The 18,751-nt window shown below is 44.6% G+C and overlaps 1 protein-coding gene across 3 annotated transcripts in view; it reads left to right on the top strand.

Moving 5' to 3' along the window:
* Positions 1–18,751, top strand: part of VPS13A (vacuolar protein sorting 13 homolog A) — a 2,314,464-nt gene that overhangs the window by 1,255,599 nt on the left and 1,040,114 nt on the right. For all 3 annotated transcript variants that reach the window (XM_085633365.1, XM_085633382.1, XM_085633374.1), the window contains one exon: positions 3,762–4,041. In XM_085633365.1, the coding sequence (XP_085489491.1) occupies positions 3,762–4,041 (280 nt within the window). The remainder of the gene's footprint in view (positions 1–3,761; positions 4,042–18,751) is intronic.

The raw sequence follows: 18,751 nt of genomic DNA, 5'->3' as shown, positions 1-18,751 counted from the left end.
ATCCCAAAGAAGCTGAAATTAAATGTAACAACTTAGCCACCTTCTTTGACGAGAAGATTAAAAAAATTCTTCTTACCATACCCCCCCCGATCAGGCCCACACAGAGCAGGCTCTCACTACCACCACCACCTATCCTCCTCTGCTGTTAGCCCACCCCCAACCCTCCCTGGACGCTTTCGGCCCCGTAACAACGGAAGAAGTAGGAGCAACGCTGGCCTCAATCAAAAGTGGCTCCCCCCTTGACCCTGCACCCCTCCGCTTCCTAAAAAAAGTGTCGAGCACCATCATCCCTCCCCTCACGGCCCTGATCAACTCCTCTCTCTCGGAGGGCATAGTCCCCCCCCAGCTGGAAAGCGGCCGCAGTCAAAGGTCTATTAAAAAAACCCTCCTTAGACCCGCAGGACTTCACCAACTATAGGCCCATTTCCCTTCTCCCTGGAAACAGCAAGATCGCAGAGAAGCTGGTAAACAAGCAATTATCGCTTTACCTAGAAAGCAACAACCTCTTAGCGGTCTCCCAGACAGGGTTCCGTCCAGGTCAGGGCACGGACATCGCCCTCCTGGCAGCGGTGGAGAAGGCCAGAAGCATTCTGGACACAGGAGGATCAGTGGCAGTGATCCTCCTGGATCTCAGTGCGGCCTTCGACACTGTAGACCATCCCACCCTAATCCACCGACTGGGAGAGATCGGACTAAAGGGTACGGCCTTGAAATGGCTAGAATCCTTCTTATCAGGACGCTCCTTCCAGGTGCGGGAAAACGACAGCTGTTCATCCACCATCCCCCTCCGGTGCGGAGTACCACAGGGCTCATCCCTTAGCCCTACGTTATTCAACGTGTACATGGCCCCACTGGAGAAGAGGGTCAGCTCGTTCGGCGTGTCAGTTATCAACTACGCCGACGACACTCAGCTGGTCGTAACCCTTTCACACCCCCACCACGCCCCATCCGATCTCCACAGCTGCCTCTCCGAAGTCCACCGATGGATGAATTTCTCCTCACTGAAACTGAATGGGTCCAAGACTGAGATCCTTTTGATGGGCCATCTCACCTTTGGCCCAGTTGCCTAGGTGACCCTCCCACACCCAAGGAAGAGGTCAAGAGCCTTGGTGTGTGGATTGAGAAGGACATGAGCTTTAAAACTCAGGCTAAAAGAACGGCAGGGACATGTTTTGGGCTACTCAGAGCCTGCAGGAAGATCTTCCCCCTGCTCCCGATACCGCAAGGAGGCTCCTCATTCAGGGTCTAATCCTGGCAAGATTAGACTACTGTAACGCCATCTACTTGGGAGCCCCTGAAGCCACCCTGAACTCGCTGCAAAAAGTCCAAAACGCCGCCGCCCGCCTACTCACGGGCACACCTGGAAGATCCTCCGCCAGGCCGGCTCTTAAATCCCTCCACTGGCTCCCAGTCAGAGAAAGGGTCGTCTTCAAGGCCCTCTGTCTGGCCCATAAAACCCTCAACAATAACGGCCCCCCTCTTCTCAAAGAACTCCTAATCCCATACAAAGCGAAGAGAGACCTCCGGTCTAGCGTAGAAAATCTTATCGTAGTCCCTAGAGTCAGAAAAGCCAAGACCGGTGGCCGTCGCTTCTCGGTTCACACGGCCAAACATTGGAACCATCTACCACGAAGACTCAGGACAGAACCGAACTACCTCCAGTTCAGAAAAACTCTAAAGACCCTCCTTTTCCCGCAGACATAATTTCATCAGACGGCTGAAACCCTTGGAGAAACAGGTCAGCGCTGGGATGCTCTTTGAGTTACTACGCGCTTTATAAAACCATTAAATAAATAAATAAATAAAAATAAACTCAACTTTTTCCTCCTGTTCCCTTCGTAATGCCCCAGTGGGACTTGAACTTGGTTCTCACATATCTTATGTGTGCTCTCTTTGAGCCACTACATAACTGTCCTCTCAGGCTTCTAGCTTTGAAAACTGCCTTTCTGGTGGCCATCACCTCTGCGCGCAGGGTGAGTGAGCTACAAGCTTTCTTCCAAGCCTCTCTTTCTGGCTGTTCATCCAGGAAAGGTCGTCCTCAGAACTAGACCTTCCTTTCTTCCCCAGGTGGTTACTGCTTTCCACATTTGCCAAACCATCATTTTGCCCACCTTATTTCCGCCCCCAAATCCTTCAAAAGAGGAAGGGAGGCTCCACCATTTGGATCCAAAACGTGCGCTTTCCTTCTATTTGGATCGCACCAAACAGTTTCGGGTGGATGACCAGCTGTCTGTTGGTTACGTGGGCACCAAGAAAGGTCAGGCCGTACACAAACGGACCATCTCCAGGTGGATCGTTTTGTGCATCAAAGCGTGCTATTCTTTGGCAAAAAGGAGCCTCCAGTGGGACTGCGCGCCCATTCCACCAGGGCGACGGCAGCTACCACTCCTTTGGGACAGGGAGTCCCTCTAATGACATCTGTCAGGCAGCTACTTGGGCATCTTTGCACACGTTCACCAAACACTACTGCCTGGACAGCCAAGTACGGAGAGACGGCTTCTTTGGCCCTTCTGTTCTCCAGGTCTTTCTGGTGTGAACTTAGTTTGCAGGTCCACCTCCGGGGCTGGTATTTCTGGGGTATCTATTCTGAGGTAAGGAATCTAACTAACGTGTTTCTTTGAAATGAACAAGTTACTTACCTTCGGTAACAATATATTTGTAAGAAACATAGGTTAGTTATAGATTCCTTACCGCCCCACCCATCCTCTCCGTTCTGCGAACTGACTTCTAGGGTTAAGGACTTCCTTTCAGTGCCCTGGTTTTGTGTACCAGTGGTCAGTGTCTTGAATGGCTCAGCGCTTCTGCCGTGGAAAGTCCTGTACAGAACTGACGTCAGGGCGCGAGGGCGGCTTTGTAGCTACCGCAACGTCATCCCGGCGACCACAACACCAATGACGAACCTGGAGTTGACCGATGCCACCTTCCAAGGCTCAGGGGTACTGCTGACCAAGAACTTTCCGGATCCAGTCTGACACCTGGGGGTAATTCTAAGGTAAGGAATCTATAACTAACCTATGTTTCTCAGAGATATATCATTACCGAAGGTAAGTAACTTGTTTATTCATTCCTCACCACGGGTATACATGGTGTTTGGGTCCTGATCATGTCTCTGACTCCTTCTCCAGCATGCACCCTAAAACCATTATGGGGAGAGGCATTTAATATTTCTTTCCATTAAGATGTTGTTTTTTACCCAGAGGCAGCTCGTGTGCAAGAAAGTTTCAATGATGGTTTTGCACAAAGGCGAAGCCGCCATAAGTGATGGTGGCCAGACATGGCTAAATGTAGTAGATTTGACACTATTTGTGACAGCATCTCAAGTGCCCAGTCGGTTCCCTGAAAATACATATGATGGCGGCTCAGCCATCTGAAAATTCTCTTTCTCTAACACTCTTAAGTGGGACAAGGAGTTAGCGGGCAGGGTGAACAAGATGTTTACCCAACAGGCATACCATAACCATCTACCCCCCTCTTATTCAGTCCCCTTTTCTTGTCATTGGCCCAGGCTACTAAAGGGTGAGATAGAAATAGTTTTGGTGTGCATTAGGTGGTTCCTGTTGACTAGTCAGCTGTGTGATCTGAGCTATAACCGACATAAATATCGCTGCCCATTTCCCCCTGTTGCACATCAGTAATTAGCATTTTAAATATGATATTTGCATAGGGTTTGCAAAATATGAATTTGCAAGAACCTTTATCATTTTTTCATGATGCAAATTTGTTAAAATACAAATGTTTGTGTGCTTTGTTTTCAACTACAGATCAGTACTGTCTTTGCGGCCAGTAAAGGAGGACTATGAAATATGTGATGGGATTACCTTTGCCGAAATCTGGAAGTATGATGGAGCATTATTGCAGAAGAAATGCCAACATTCTAAATCAACTGGAGATTCACTTATTATTAACATTGTGACATTAAAAGACATACTGGTATCTTCAGCGTCGACAGAGGATAAATTTGACTTGCCCTATGTCATCCATCTCTGGCCTACAGTTGTGCTCCGCAATCTTCTGCCGTATGAAATTACATATTCCCTTGAGGTAATTCATTCTGTTTTTCTCTTTAGAAGATAGTGGATGATCTAAGCTGTTTGCGAATGTAAAATGAGTTTGGCTGTTTTTTCACCTGTAGTATTCATTATTGTGTTTCTACAGATTTAAAATTCTTACTCTCATAAGACATTCTAGAGGATACCCTATTATTAAAATTCTTGCCTTACTTTAAAATGATAAAACAAAATCTATTTTGTTTTTTCATTAACACCAGTTATGCCCTCCGTGGCACAGTACGAAATTTAGAGGATGCCTGTACAGTGGTGTGATCAGTGGAATCACTGATTTTTTGATACCTATCTACGTACACGTAGTACTCTACTAGGCAACAAATACAGTTGCTTGCCAGTTGCAGATTATTCACTGTTTATATTCCCACTGGACCCTACTCAGTTACTTTAGTCTTTATTTTCACAACTGAGGCCATACAGAACTAGATGTACCCAATCCAGTATACATTCCTCGGGTGTTTTCTCAGGGAAAGATGTGTTATATATCATTGCTGCCAATTTTACACACAAACCCTTCTTCTCCACACTACCAGGTGTACGGACTACAAACCTTAATCTTGTGTTTGCGTGTTCGTTTTCACAAGAAATTTTAAATATGTCTCTTGTTGTATTTTTTCTTTCTTAATACCCAATCATGGTTTCTACTAGGACAGTGTCTATTATGCTGCTTCAATCTTGCCCATGGACTGTGTAATCACATATCCAAATGCTCCACTGCCTGTATTCCTTGGGACCGAGATTTAGGAGCGAGTGCAAAACCTATACAATTTGACTTTAAACACCAGGAAGGACTGTAATGGAAGATCACTTGGATATCCACACCTTTTCAAATTTTCATAAATCTACACCAGAAGTCCAGATGCCACCAATGAAACTTGTGAACTTGCTACGCCTTCCCTTAAGATTGCAACCCTTGGCAAGCACTTACAATCCCTTCAATGTGGATAATTCTCCTAGGCATCCAGATTCATAGTCTGCTGAAATGAAGTCACGGCTCAAAAAAAAAGCTGCATAAAAGCCGAAGTGGTTTTCCTCCATTTTATAAGTCACCCCTTTGGATTGTTGATAGCTCCAGAAGGCTGTAGATTTTTCACTGCATTTTTCGCCTTCTTGAGAGGCAGCACTCTGCTGATAGCATCTCACTCTCTAGGACTCTGAGTTGATGGGTGCATAAACGGTTCATATCTCAAACCTCCTCAGTCTCTCTAACACCAAATTAGTTTGAATTCTTCAAGGCAACATCTTGTAGTTGTGGAGTAGGGTTATGCTACTTCAAATTCTCTGTTGCACCTGTATCTATCCATACAGCTAGTGCTCAGTCTTCATTCCCCACTCCACTTGTAAACATCACTACCATGACATATTCACTGCGTTTGAGCCTTACTGTTGTGTTAATAGTATCTGTTCCAGAACTTATCATATTGCCACTTGGATGCTTGTTGGAACAACCTATTAAAAGTGTTTACTATGTTACCACCGTCGTGGCAGAAACATATCTCATTAAATAAATCTTATTTTAGAAATCCCGTTTCGAACCTTTGAATTAGTTTTATGTTGAGATTTGGGACAAAGCCCTTACTGCATAATGAGCCAGCTTCTCTTTATTACTGATGAGGCACAATAAGTGAGTATATGTGGTCCTAAGAACTCCCACGTTGAATGCTATGTATTCTCATATTTCTGACACTAGAGAATGAGTTGCCTTCTCACCTACTTCAAATGTAGTTCTTGAACCAAATATGTGCAACTACAAATTGATTAATAATTTGCAAGTAATATGCTGTCTGAATGTGACCACCTCTTTTAGGTCTCTTTCATCTATTGCAGTATTCCAGGTTTGACAAATACCAGACATTTCTTTATATGTAGGCCACATATTCTCTAGAATACACAAAACTGCTCCAGACAAATCCCTCTTTTTATTTAGTGTGGAAGTAGCTCTCTCATACTAGATTGAAGCCTTGGTTGTTCTCCTTCACACCACCAGGCACAAAGTTCAAGTGGTTGGGAAACAGGTGTTCGGAAGCTTTTAAGTTATCCTTTTTGATAGTATTTCTCGCCATTACGTTTTTGCAGGCAGGCCTGCTTATGCTCTGCTGTATGTAATCTGGTGAGCAATGCAACCAGTCCTTCCCTGCCTTGTAAGTAAAGGGCTTTCTCCAAATTGCCTATGGCAGAATTTGTAGGCAGGTAATGGTCTCACTCTCCTCTTGGGTATATACCCAATAAGTTCTATGAAACAACTATAAGCAGTCTGGGTACAAAGATGTACCAAGACAGTACCCCATTGATGCGTATTTGAAGCTACATCACCCAGCCTCTACAGTTCCTTTGTCATTATCAAATGTCTACACTCGTGATGCATGCAAAAACAACAGTTGTTGGACAGAATGCAGAACAATGTCATACAGTCACCCCAGTACAGAGATCTGGGCCTAAATCCATAGTTTTTCTGCTCAACATGCCGTTCCAGTTTGAACCCAGCCATATGCAAATCAATCTTGACCCTGTGCCTCATGGGTACAGTCCAGCCCGAACTGCCAAGCCAGGTCTTCCCTGGACTGGAAACAAGCATCCTAGGGCCGGGTTTGGGGTTTCACCCCTCTTCAGCCAGGATAGCTTTTTTTTTTTGCAACTCTGTTTTATTTTTCAAATAAAGGATGACATTCACATTGCATTGCATACGATCGCTTTACATGCCAATCAATTTGTAACAGACAGTGACATACAGCGTTAATTATTATAGCATAGCACGGACATGTCAGGCCAGGAATCCCGGTCATCACGCAAATAACTACACACCCCAACCACACCCCATCTCCCCAGGCCATGAAATAGGGCAAACCAAACAGCTGTGCCAGCCATTCATTGTTATGAAGCACAGGTCGAGGAAAACTCGCAACGCTGCCCCGGCGAACCAACCCCATTCAGCCTACCCCTTAGGCACAATCCCGTTATCCGCACGCGTGGCAGTGGTAGGCTTGGTGGAGTCCAAGTAGGACCGCAATGGTCCCCAAATGTCCCGTGGGCGTGACAACTGTGGCATAAGACTGGCGTATATTTCAGAATTGAAGTTGCAGTGTGCCAGACTCCCCAGCCAGTCTTGCATCTTAGGCATGGACTTCCTGCCCCAGTGGATGGCAATCTCTCTTTTAGCTATAAGTAACCCCAAGGATGCTAGTTTCCTGACTTTCTTAGGGATCTGCACTGTGTGCCCCAAAAGTGCTATTTCAGGGATGGGGACCATTGGAACGCAAACCATCCTCCCCAGGGTCGCGTGCACCGCATCCCAATAGGACTGTAAACGGGGGCAGAGCCATGCCAGATGTATGATATCAGCGTGTGGTGCGGAGCATTTCGAACAGGTGTGTGGCTTATTGGCGTCTATCCTATGTGCTAAGGCAGGTGTGAAGTAAGCGCGACGGAGAAATCTAAAGTGCAGCAACTTATGGCGGCTATTAAGTGATATGTCCCTATTAGCCACACAACATTTGGTCCACTGTTCATCTGTAATGGTGCAACCCGTGTCCACCTCCCAGGCCTGTCTAATGCTTGAGTCATCAACCGGCAGCATCTTAACGCATGCTTTGTACATTTTGGAAATAAAGCGTCTGCCGCCAGGGGCCACCAAAACCAGAGTGAGTGGGGGGGAAAGAGTCCGGCTCAACTGGGAAAGAGGGGAGGGCGGCGCGTAGTGCGGATTTCATGCGGCTCAGGAGATATTGCGTCATAAAATCGCACCCAGTGAACCTGGCATCCTCATCCAATGAGAAAATATGACACCCCCCATCCCCCCCCCTAGGAAGATATCACCCATTTTTGCAATTTCTAATGCGGACAACGTGTTCTGAACTAGCCTCACTCCTGTCATTAGGAACCATCGAGCATTGGGCAAAGGTAGGGAGGAGGAGTAAAGCTGTGCCGCGCCCGTGTACTGTCTCAATTTGCCCCACGCCCAGGCAGTGGTGGACACTGTTTGTATGCCGCTTCTGTCTCTAGGAAACCCGCTCGGCAGCACCTCGCTTAATTTGTTGGGGAGAACCAGGTCTGACTCCGGCTGCAAAAAAGGTATACGAGCATCAGGATGGAACCAAGCGGACGCATAGTGGCATTGCGCCACTAGATAATATAAGTGAAAGTCTGGCACATAGAACCCGACCCTGTCATATGGTAGTGTCATAACCGACCAGCGAACACGTGGTCTCCTCCCGCCCCATATCAGTCGTGTCATGAGTGTCTGTAAGGTGCGAAAAAAGCCATTAGTAAGGGGGATCAGGATGTTGTTAAAGAGACATAAGAATTTGGGCAGGACCACCATTTTCAAGATAACGACCCTACCGGCGAGGGACAGCGGCAGCCTCAGCCATCTGTCAACCTGTTCCTCCAACTTTTGAAAAGCCTGCCCGTAATTTAGCCAAATGATTTGCGTGGTGTCCAGATGAATGTGTATACCCAAGTATTTAACCGAGTCTTGACACCATTCAAGAGGAAATTCGCATTCCCCTTGGGTCGTGCACGCTGTAAGCGGAAATAGGATCGACTTATTCCAGTTGATGCCCAGCCTCGAACATCTACCAAAACGAACAATTTCACGAATCAGGGGGGACAAATTAATGTGGGGCTCCCGGACGTAAAGAATGGTATCAGCGTATTGGGAAGCAAGGAGCGGACCAGTGTTAAACTACAATCCTCTGTGTAGGTGGCGTTCCTGGAAATGCCTCACTAAAGGGTCCATGGCTAGGAGGAATAAGAGTGGGGACAGAGGGCAACCCCTGCCTGGTCCCCCGGTATAGTTGAAATGGCTTAGACAAGGTACCATTCAGGCGGAGTCGCGCAGATGGTTTGTTATATAACAGCGAGACCGTGGAAATAAAACCGCTGGGGAACCCCATGTGTTGCATCACCTCCACAAGGAAAGGCCACTCCATGGAGTCAAACGCTTTCTCCGCGTCCAACAACACTGCCGCCGCGGGGACATCGGGACTTATTCTGTGGAGTACGGAAAACAGCGTGCGAAGATTTTGGGATGTAGAACGTCGGAGGACGAAGCCAGATTGCATGGGAGAAATGATATACTCCATCAGCTGCTATAGTCTATTTGCGAGCGCTTTAGCTAGGATTTTATAATCCAGATTCAGCAAAGACAATGGTCGGTATGCACCGCATTGCCGATGGTCCTTGCCAGGCTTCGGAAGGAGTATGATTACCGCTTCCCGTAGTGTAGAGAGAGAACCTGTCTCTCCAGTGCCTCCGCATAGACCTCAATCAACTGTGGGGCCAGGATGTCTTTGAATTCTTTATAAAAAAGTCCCAGTCAAGCCGTCGAACCCCGGGGCGGAGGAACTGCGCAGGGAGTCTATAGCCAGTGTGACATCCGTTACTGATATGGGGACTGCCATGAAGTCCAGCATGTCTTTTTCCAGAAACACCAGCGCAATCTCTTCTAAGTAGGAAGTCTGGGCTGCGCCATCTGGGTCTGCCCTAGATGAGTACAGTGTGGAGTAGTAGTCCAGGAATTAATCTCGAATGGCCGATGTGGAGGTGAGCAAGGTGCCGGAAGCAACTCAGTAATGTACGATTTGCTGTAAAGTGGCCTTAACATCTGTGCCAATACTCTGCCAGGCCGCTCGCCCTCTCCGTATCGCCGCGCAGTCTGATATTTCCCCAAATACAGTACCTCCCTATCGGCTGTGTCTCTATACTCAGCCAGGAGGGCGAGTCTCTCTGCCTGAGCCTTAGGATTCGGACCAGAAAACAAATGAGGAAGGGTAGTGGTGTTCCTAAAAAGGAAAAGACCTGCACATCAAAAAACACACAGTTATATACAATTAAGTAAATGGCGTCAAACAGTTGGTTGTATGATGATAATAGATTTGGGTGCTTAACTAGCTACAGGCACTCACTACCCAAAAGTGCCAATAAGGCAGATGTAAAGTCTGCCTATGTAACATGTAAAAATAGAGCTATTGCAGCACAACCATGAATAGTATATACGAAGTCAAACTGAATAACCAATAGTAAACACATGCGTAATTCAGAAACAGATATATATATATATATCAAAAGATCATCTGTGGAAATCTTCTGTTCAGAAAGTATGAGATGAAAGGTCCATGTTGTTTATGATGCAAAATATTCTTTTATTCGATAGCTGTATCAGAATCCAAATGCGAAAACAGCCAACACGTGTTTCGTCAGTACATTATTGGTACTAAAGACTTTCTCAAGGCTGTAAACAAACAAATAAGGTATAAAAATCTAGATATATAAAAACTTGCATAAAACATATACATTTTGTATTGTAATCCAAAAATAGGTGCCAAAGAAGTGAAATCGTGAACAGACACCGATCAGGTTTATAAATAGTACCAATGACTGAGAACAGAGGCCAACGTCCCAATTGATGAACGCACCAAAGTGTGAAAAGAAAATAGATTTTTAACAAGATTGATGTGAACTACCATATGCTAAACATAAAAGAGCGCGTGTCTAGAAAGAGGAGAGAACCATACGAGGAAACAAAGAAAGGACAACAATTTTAGGGTACAAATGAGGAAGAGAAGTGTACCAGTAGACTAACATAGGCTACACTATTATGTGAGTAGACTAACAAGGTAATAAATCCTAAATGTAGAGGGTAAATAATATAGTAGAAAACGAAAGAAAGAAGAATCAGAAGTCTAGAATAGCGACTCCTGGAACAATATAGATATATAAATCACATACCTATATAAGAAAATTGCGTGCAATGTAGTCCAAAGGTTAGATACGAAGCACATGAAGTGTGGCTCGAGTCAAGTAAAACGAGAGTGTCAAGGATATCTAATAAAAAAGCATATAAATCAAATTGATCTTGGTCTAACTACATAATTAAAGCAATATGTATATAAGTATATCGCAAAAGTCGGATAACACAAGGATGTCAAATGTAGAGATAACCATAAGTGGCCACGTATACAATATGGTGATCCATAAAAGAGTACACCAACAATGCCCAAACTAAAGAAAAAGGATATACTAGGTTCCGAAGTCGATAGAAACCTAGTAATGGCGGAGACGTGCCCAAATAGGCACAGAAATCCATTATTACGGTGTAATTGTCCTAATGTTAATTAAAACCCAAAACCAATGTCTTACTCAAAACAACAACTCACCTATAAAGTATCGACTGTAAAAACTGTCTTCCTGATGGCCATCACCTCCGCTCTCCGGGTGAGTGAGCTCCAGGCTCTTTCCTGCAAACCTCCTTTCCTGGCGATTCATCCGGACAAGGTTGTGCTTCAACCGCTTCCCTCCTTTCTACCAAAAGTAGTCTCTGCCTTTCATCTCGGGCAACCTGTCACTCTGCCCACTTTCTTTCCGCATCCTTCAATAGAAGAAGAGAGGCTCCACCGTCCGGACCCAAAACGTGCGCTTTCGTTCTATCTCAACCGCACATAACAGTTCTGGTTGGATGACCAGCTCTTTGTTGGCTACGCGGGTGCCAAGAAAGGCCGGGCTGTGCAGAAGCGCACTATCTCCTGATGGGTTGTCTTGTGCATTAAAACCTGTCATTCTCTGGCTAAAAAGGAACCTCCGGTTGGGCTGCGTGCCCATTCTACCAGGGCAATAGCAGCTACCAAAGCATTGGGACGTGGTGTCCCCCTGCAAGACATTTGTCAGGCGGCCACTTGGGCCTTGTTGCATACTTTCACTAAGCACTATTGCCTTGACAGTCCGGTCCGGAGAGACGGCTTCTTTGGCCGTTTGGTTCTCCGTGACTTTCTGGTGTAATCTCACTTCGCAGACCCACCACCGGGGTTGGTATTGCTTGGGTATGTATTCTAAGGTAAGGAATCTATCACTAATGTGTCTCTTTCAGATGCACAAGTTACTTACTTGTGTAACGATATATCTGTAAGAGACATTAGTTAGTGATAGATTCCTTACCGCCCGCCAATCCTCCCCATTCTGCGAACTGTTCTCTAGGGTTCAGGTCATCTCTTTCAGGGCCGTAGTTCTATTGCACCAGTAGTCTGTCTCTGGCATGGCTCTGCGCTTCTGGCGTGATAAAGTTGTGTACAGAACTGACGTCAGCACGCGTGGGCGCGTCTAAGTAGCTCTAACGACGTCATCTCGGCGGCTACGACGCCAGCGACGTACGCGGAGCCGTACGTCGACACCTACCGATGCGCAGGGGTACTGCTGACGAAAACTTTCCGGATCCAGTCTGACGGCCTGGGGATATTCTAAGGTAAGGAATCTTTCACTAACTAATGTCTCTTACAGATATATCGTTACACATGTAAGTAACTTGTGCTTAAATTTTATTTCACTTGTTCTATGCTCTCAAAATGAGCAACATGCATCTAGGGTTCCAAAATTATGACACATGGAAGGAGGATTTGTCAAAAGCAGATACCATGTGTGTTGTATTTAGGGCCTAGGAGTCCTTCATGATAACTGAAACAGAAAGACTTATCTTAATTTAATCTTCACGGTTTACTCTAGGGAAGGAAGATTGATTGGCCACTGTGGTTGAGGAGCAGGCTATCCTCTCCAATGTAATTGGAGAATTTTTGTTGGGACCTGAACCAAAATGTCATGAAAAGTTAATCAAAGATCATATAAGCACTCTTTAGAAAAGAGGACAAAGAAGAGAAATTAATTTTTATAGCCAGAGCGATGGCTGGAGCCAGTGCTGGAAATGTTTGAAAAAGAAATTCAGAAAACCTTTAGATTAGATTATGATAAAGTAAGGGTGTAGTGGAGATTGCCTATTTAAAAAAAAAAAAATCCAGGATTCTGATTGGTATGGGGGTAAACTGAGGTCTCAGGTTAGTAGACGAGCTGAAAGGGAGTAGCTGGACTGAGCCCTTCTATGTTTAAGACTTGATAAAGACGTGTTGTTCTCAGTTTTGATGTGTATCTTGGTATTATCTGAGTACATCTGGAAATGGCACCTTGATTGATTTAATAGTTGAGTTTTAACGAATACCACACCAGATGTCCCAAAAATTAAAGGCTCAGCGTTACCCTCCCTCCTGTATCGGGATGACGCTGTGCTGATGGCACGGACACCAAGAGCCCTGTGCCTCCTAGTCCATGGTTTTGTGGATTTTATGGGTGCGTTAAATTTGCGGACCAATTTTACAAAATCTTATATTATGGTCTGCGGCTCATAGAAATATCGGTTGTCCAGGTGGCAATAATAGCCTGAAATGCACCAGCACTTTTTCATATCTAGGTTTAACTTTTGCTGCTACAGGTTCTTGGGCTCTATATTATGTATGCTATATTTATTTTATTGTACGTCTTGTACTTTTATGGATACTTTTAGTATTCAAATAAAGTTATTTGTCTGAACTAATTGAGTCACAGCAAACTTATACATATTGAGGAGTAGAGGGCATAAGGAAGAATGTACTGCACTTTGCAAAAAGAAAAAAATGAAGCAGTTGATCCCATTTGAGTTTGATGGCTCTGACTGTGAAGGAATTATTGATTCCAATCAAGGGTTGTCTCTAAAATCACCACTCATTTCTTAAGCAGGATGGTATGGTATAGGCGGCAGAGAGGTTAAGGAGAATAAAGGCAGCGTGATGAAGAGATCTTCTCTGATATTTGCAAGAACAGATTTTATACCTTAAGAAGGCCCGAATCCTGACTGGGTGACCTTTCAAGTCATTTGCTCCGGTATGGGTGGTTTGAAATCAGTTGGTAATTGAGCAGCCATTGGGGGATCTGGCCGAGGCTTCTGTAGGTGTGGGTGTTGATTGCATATCCCAGCAAGTGAGAGCAGTGACATTAAGAAGGGTGGCATTAATTATGTTCTTAATTTCGCTTGTGAGGTTTGAGATAACTGTCTTTAAGTATGCAACTGGGCATGGTTTTACTAGAAAATTGAAGCATTTTATTTTCACAGCTATTTTTGTTTAGTTCCTCCTTCGTCATTGTTATGATTGTGTAGAGTGAATGTTTGAGACATGACGGTGCAAAGGGTTTGATAAAGTGTCTGTGATGTAGTGGTGGAGATTAAAGTATGAAAATTTGAGATCTTGGCCTCGAATATGTTTAGCACGTCTTCAGTGTTTTGAGTAATATTGCATTTCAGGGTTGATTAGTTCTTTGAACATACTGATTATTTTCTTTGTTTGACTATCAGACCTGACTTATGCGTTTGGTTAAATTAACCAATTTTTTTCATGCTCTATTGCCTTATGCTATCCCTTTCTTGTAATCCTGCAACTAACCTTGTCTACTTTGAACAGTAAAATAGATATGTAAGTTCTAGATTCTGGCATTTGTTTGACATTTAAGCAAGATCACGTGTTGCTGGATTTTTACCTAGGCTGCTGTTCTCGTAGCATGCGGGTTCTAACTTGTTGAGTGTTACATATTTTGATTTAGAACCCATCTAGTACAAATAAATATTGATTATCTGATCCTGATGACCAGGAATTCCCTCTGATGTCAATTTTTTAGCATCCTTGGATCTCTAGATTTTTTGGGTGGCATGAATGTCTCTTGAAACTTTTTAGGTAGTGGGTGAAAGATGAAGGTCTCAGACACTTTTAGCACCATGTTATTATGAATAATTTCTTACAATTTTTGTTTTTATATAATTGTTTTTATTAACAATAGGAATCAACATTGCAAGGCAAATCACAGTACATTCACATATCTCTTCACGATATAGTTTAAACCGGCGAAAGTGCACATTTTACAACAGTCTGTAACATGTTACATATCTAGATTGTTTCATCGTGAGCTGGTAATAGCGGTGGAGTGCAGAAGTTCCCTCTGTATTCGTTCCAGTCAGACCAAATGCGGGACCATTTTTTGGGGCATCCCCTAGCCACATATAGAACATATAGCCACATAAGAAACTATTACAAACTCATCTGTTCCCGTAATTGCTGGCCTCCTGTCAGAAATCCCTCTTTGCTCCGCGCTGGGACATTCTTCGGAGTAGCTATTGCGCGTTATAAAAGGATTTAACACAACATAACAAAACATATTCATACTTTTCATGGTGCATGCACCAATCCATATCCCTTTTCCATGTGGACACCGCAGGTGCCTGTGCTGCTCCCCATTTCTGTGCTATATTATGTTTTGCTATCATAAACCCCAATGTGGCCCATGTGATACGTGTATTGTTAAGATCTGTGGGTTACCACACATTGAGGAGACATCTCTTAGCCTCCAGTGGAAGAGCATTCGCTAATACCTCTCCCATCACCTCTTGTACCTTCCTCCAATACCCTCATCGTCAAGAATTATACCATCTCTTTCCCATTTTTCCCACAGTTTCAAGAGGGGATCTCCAGTGTGGTTTACTAACTTTTTGTAGGTGAGTTATATGGCCTTCGTTGGTAAGTATCCGTCAAGGAGTTTGTCCTCAAGGGGTGAAGAGTCCAGGGGGACGTCTCCGTTCTGTAAACAGGATTGCAACGTGACAGATCTGTAAGTATCTGAAATATTCTGTGGGAGCAAGATCGTATTCCTGTTGCAGGGCTGAAAATGATTTGACTTCACCCTTTGTCCATAAATCACCTATTTTTGATACCTATAAGGTCCCATTTGTCAAATCCTTTAGATGTCCATAGATTCCCCAGCTGGTCCGAGTCCCATACAGTAGTGGCCAGAGTCACCTTACGATCCCATCCCAGACTTTTGTTGGCTGCCTGCCAAACCTACACCGAATGCTTAGTGGGTCCGGCGAGGCTGTTCTTTCCGGCGCTTGAATATAGCAAATGTTGATAGTTCCCACCCGGCAGTACCCAATGATCCATCGAGTAGCCCGGATTATCCGCCTGTCTGTAGGTGCCATGGTTGATGGCAGCCAGATGGGCTGCCCAATAATATTTTTTGAGATCAGGGAGGGCGATGTCCCCATCGTACCAGGTAAGATTTAGTTTAGAGAGCGCTATCCGCGGCTTCCCATTCCAGAGTAGGCGGCGTTGCAGACTTTCAATTTCTTTAAAGTAGTTTGCAGGTACCAAATCCAGTGAGTTTTGGAGGACATACAGGAACCGGGGCAGGGACTTTTTTTTGAATAAAGATGCTCTGCCCAGCATCGAGAGTGGAAGCGTCATCCAACGCTCCAAGTCTTTCTTCAGTCTCTGTAAGGGAGGGAGCAAGTTCTTAACAAATCTGTCTGCGGGATCTAAGGTAATATAGATACCCAGGTATTTGGAACCTTGCGTGGAAATCCGTATCGGGCAATTCCTGGGAAGGCCCGTGAGGGGTCCCTTGAGGACATATGGCACTGATTTTTACCCAGTTGATGGATTACCCTGAATATCTTCCAAATATGGCGAAGATGTCAAGCACTGCAGTGAGAGAGGCCTTATTCCTTGCCATTCTTAGATATGCCTATAATTGCAAGACTTTCCCCACCTAATTGGCAGAGGGTGTTCCCAAACCCTTGTGATGGACTGGTTTGAATAACTATTTATTAATGATAATGATATTGGTATTGGAAAATATATAATGATATGGGTGGTAGGGGGATCCTCCTGGTTAAATTGAAAGATCTTCAAGACACAGGTAGTGCGAGGGTCCTTGAGCTAACTATAATTTATTTCACACTTACCCTACGTTCAAGAGGCCTATTACTGCTCCATGCTAAGGTGGCAAGTGACCAAATTTCTAACTGAGAATGGGACCGCATCAGCCAGGCAGTCATCTAGAGGGTTAAAACAACCCTGGCTAGTCTGAGGCTAGCTTTATGAAGGTGAGGGTGTTCCATCACCATCAAATAACTTAAATGATAAACACAGAATCAATCACAGTCAGTAGACCAAGATAGACAAAGGTGATGGTATTTTGGAAACCAACTTGAGTGAAAATGTTTTACTGATTTGTAATTGGAACGACTTTGGATGGCACTATATGATAAAATACACTTTTTATTGGCACCAATGAGACATTCACCACTTGGGTTAACCTGGATATGTGAGATGACTGAGACTCAGGCAGCTGAGGTTTGAATAGTCTGAAGATTAGAGAAAAAGAATATAGGCTTGGCCAAGTACATAGTGTTAGCATAGTCAAGTCAGTTCAGTTCAGTAAGCTTTATTTGGATTATGTAGCAACCATAAAAGCAAATACACTTACACAAACACTAAAATCCAATTAAAGATTCATAAAAGCAGCAAATATACATATACAATCCATTAAATGCAAAAAAGAATATAAGCTCAATTAATAAGTACATTAAAAAACCCATGCTTTTTCTCGCATGAATTGATTTTAAAATAAATGTCGCCACATCAAAACAAATCTCGGGCTATCTTAATGTAAACAATAAACTCATAGCAGCATTGGTGGTTATAACATTATATGTCCTGAACAAAGGTTTTAGATAGATAATTCTATAGTTAAAATGCAGATCGCATAAAAGTAGAAAGTGCATGGTGCTCTGATTAGTATGCTCATCACAAGGGCATGGGATGACTGGTCACTGTTTCATTTCGGGGAACGCGACTGTAGGAGAATAGGGTCTGCTTTCTATGTTCACCCCCACTTTTTGCTTTTGCTTTACTGGTTTTCGACTTAGATGTGGCTGTTGGCCTGCTAATCAGACCCACAGCCCTGCTGTTCTCTCTCTAAATTGATACTATGTACTTTAGGTGCAGAACCCATTGGAATAGGATCACCTTATTGGCCCCTGTACAGTGTACCCTAGGTACCCAGGGCATAGGTGTACCCTAGGCCTACCAGGGGCTGCAGCATGTATTATGCCACTCCTGGCCTGGCCTTCCATTATGACACAACTGGCTGATCACTCAGCTGGGGCAAGGTCATGTAATCACCCCTTGCTTAGGTGTAGTATTCCTATACCTAACTTACATATAGACACATGTGTACCTATCAGTCACTCCTATGGCAGGCCTTAACAATCCTGGAGGCAGAGTGCTTGGTAACATGTGAGATGGTGCTCTAGCATGAGCTGAGCCTGTCTGCAGCTTTCGGAACCAAGTCCTTATAGCTGTTCTATGATATAGCCTACCATATACTCTTAAAGTGCCTTATAATCTTAGACGGTTATGGTAACTATGGTTTGGCTTTATCGAAACATGTCGTGTAAGGTGTCTAACACTGTGGAATAATACCCCCATGCCATTTCTGGACATGAGGATATTATTCCCCCCTTCTAGAGGGAAAGACATGTTAAAATCATACTTCACTGTTAGCCTCTGACCAAAGCCTCAGCATCACAAAATGGATGCTGCTGCCACGACACAAGTCTGACCTCCTGCAGCTGGGAGTGATCCCAGCCAGGGAGGCCTGGACAATAGGTTTCCTTCTTGGGGAGGTGCTAGCACCTCCCCAGACAGCCTTTAGTGTATTGGGGCAGGGTGGGCTGAAAGGAATGAGACATGCCTGGGGCACACAAGGTGTTCCTTGCATAGTCCAGTTCAAACCGGCGCTGGGGCACTGCAGCCCCAGCTCTGGCTCGAAACTGGACAAAGGGAAGTGAGTGTAACCACCCCCTCCCAGGTCCCACCCATAAGGCGTGACCTAGCAGGTATCCCAGCCCCCCAGATTAGTATAAGAGTGGGAGTTGGGCCTCAAGACTTTAGATTATCCTGAACCTGCAAACTTGAACAGAAACTCTGGACCTTCGACATTCGACGAAAGAAGAAGACTGAAGAATCTCCCTTGTGGCCAAGGAGTGGCTACCCTGTGCAAATAGG

Source organism: Triturus cristatus, chromosome 2_1 (assembly GCF_964204655.1).
Source record: "Triturus cristatus chromosome 2_1, aTriCri1.1, whole genome shotgun sequence".
In the NCBI taxonomy this organism is placed as follows: domain Eukaryota; kingdom Metazoa; phylum Chordata; class Amphibia; order Caudata; family Salamandridae; genus Triturus; species Triturus cristatus.
The sequence above is the reverse complement of the archived record's forward strand: the minus strand, read 5'-3'. Positions and strand labels throughout refer to the sequence as shown.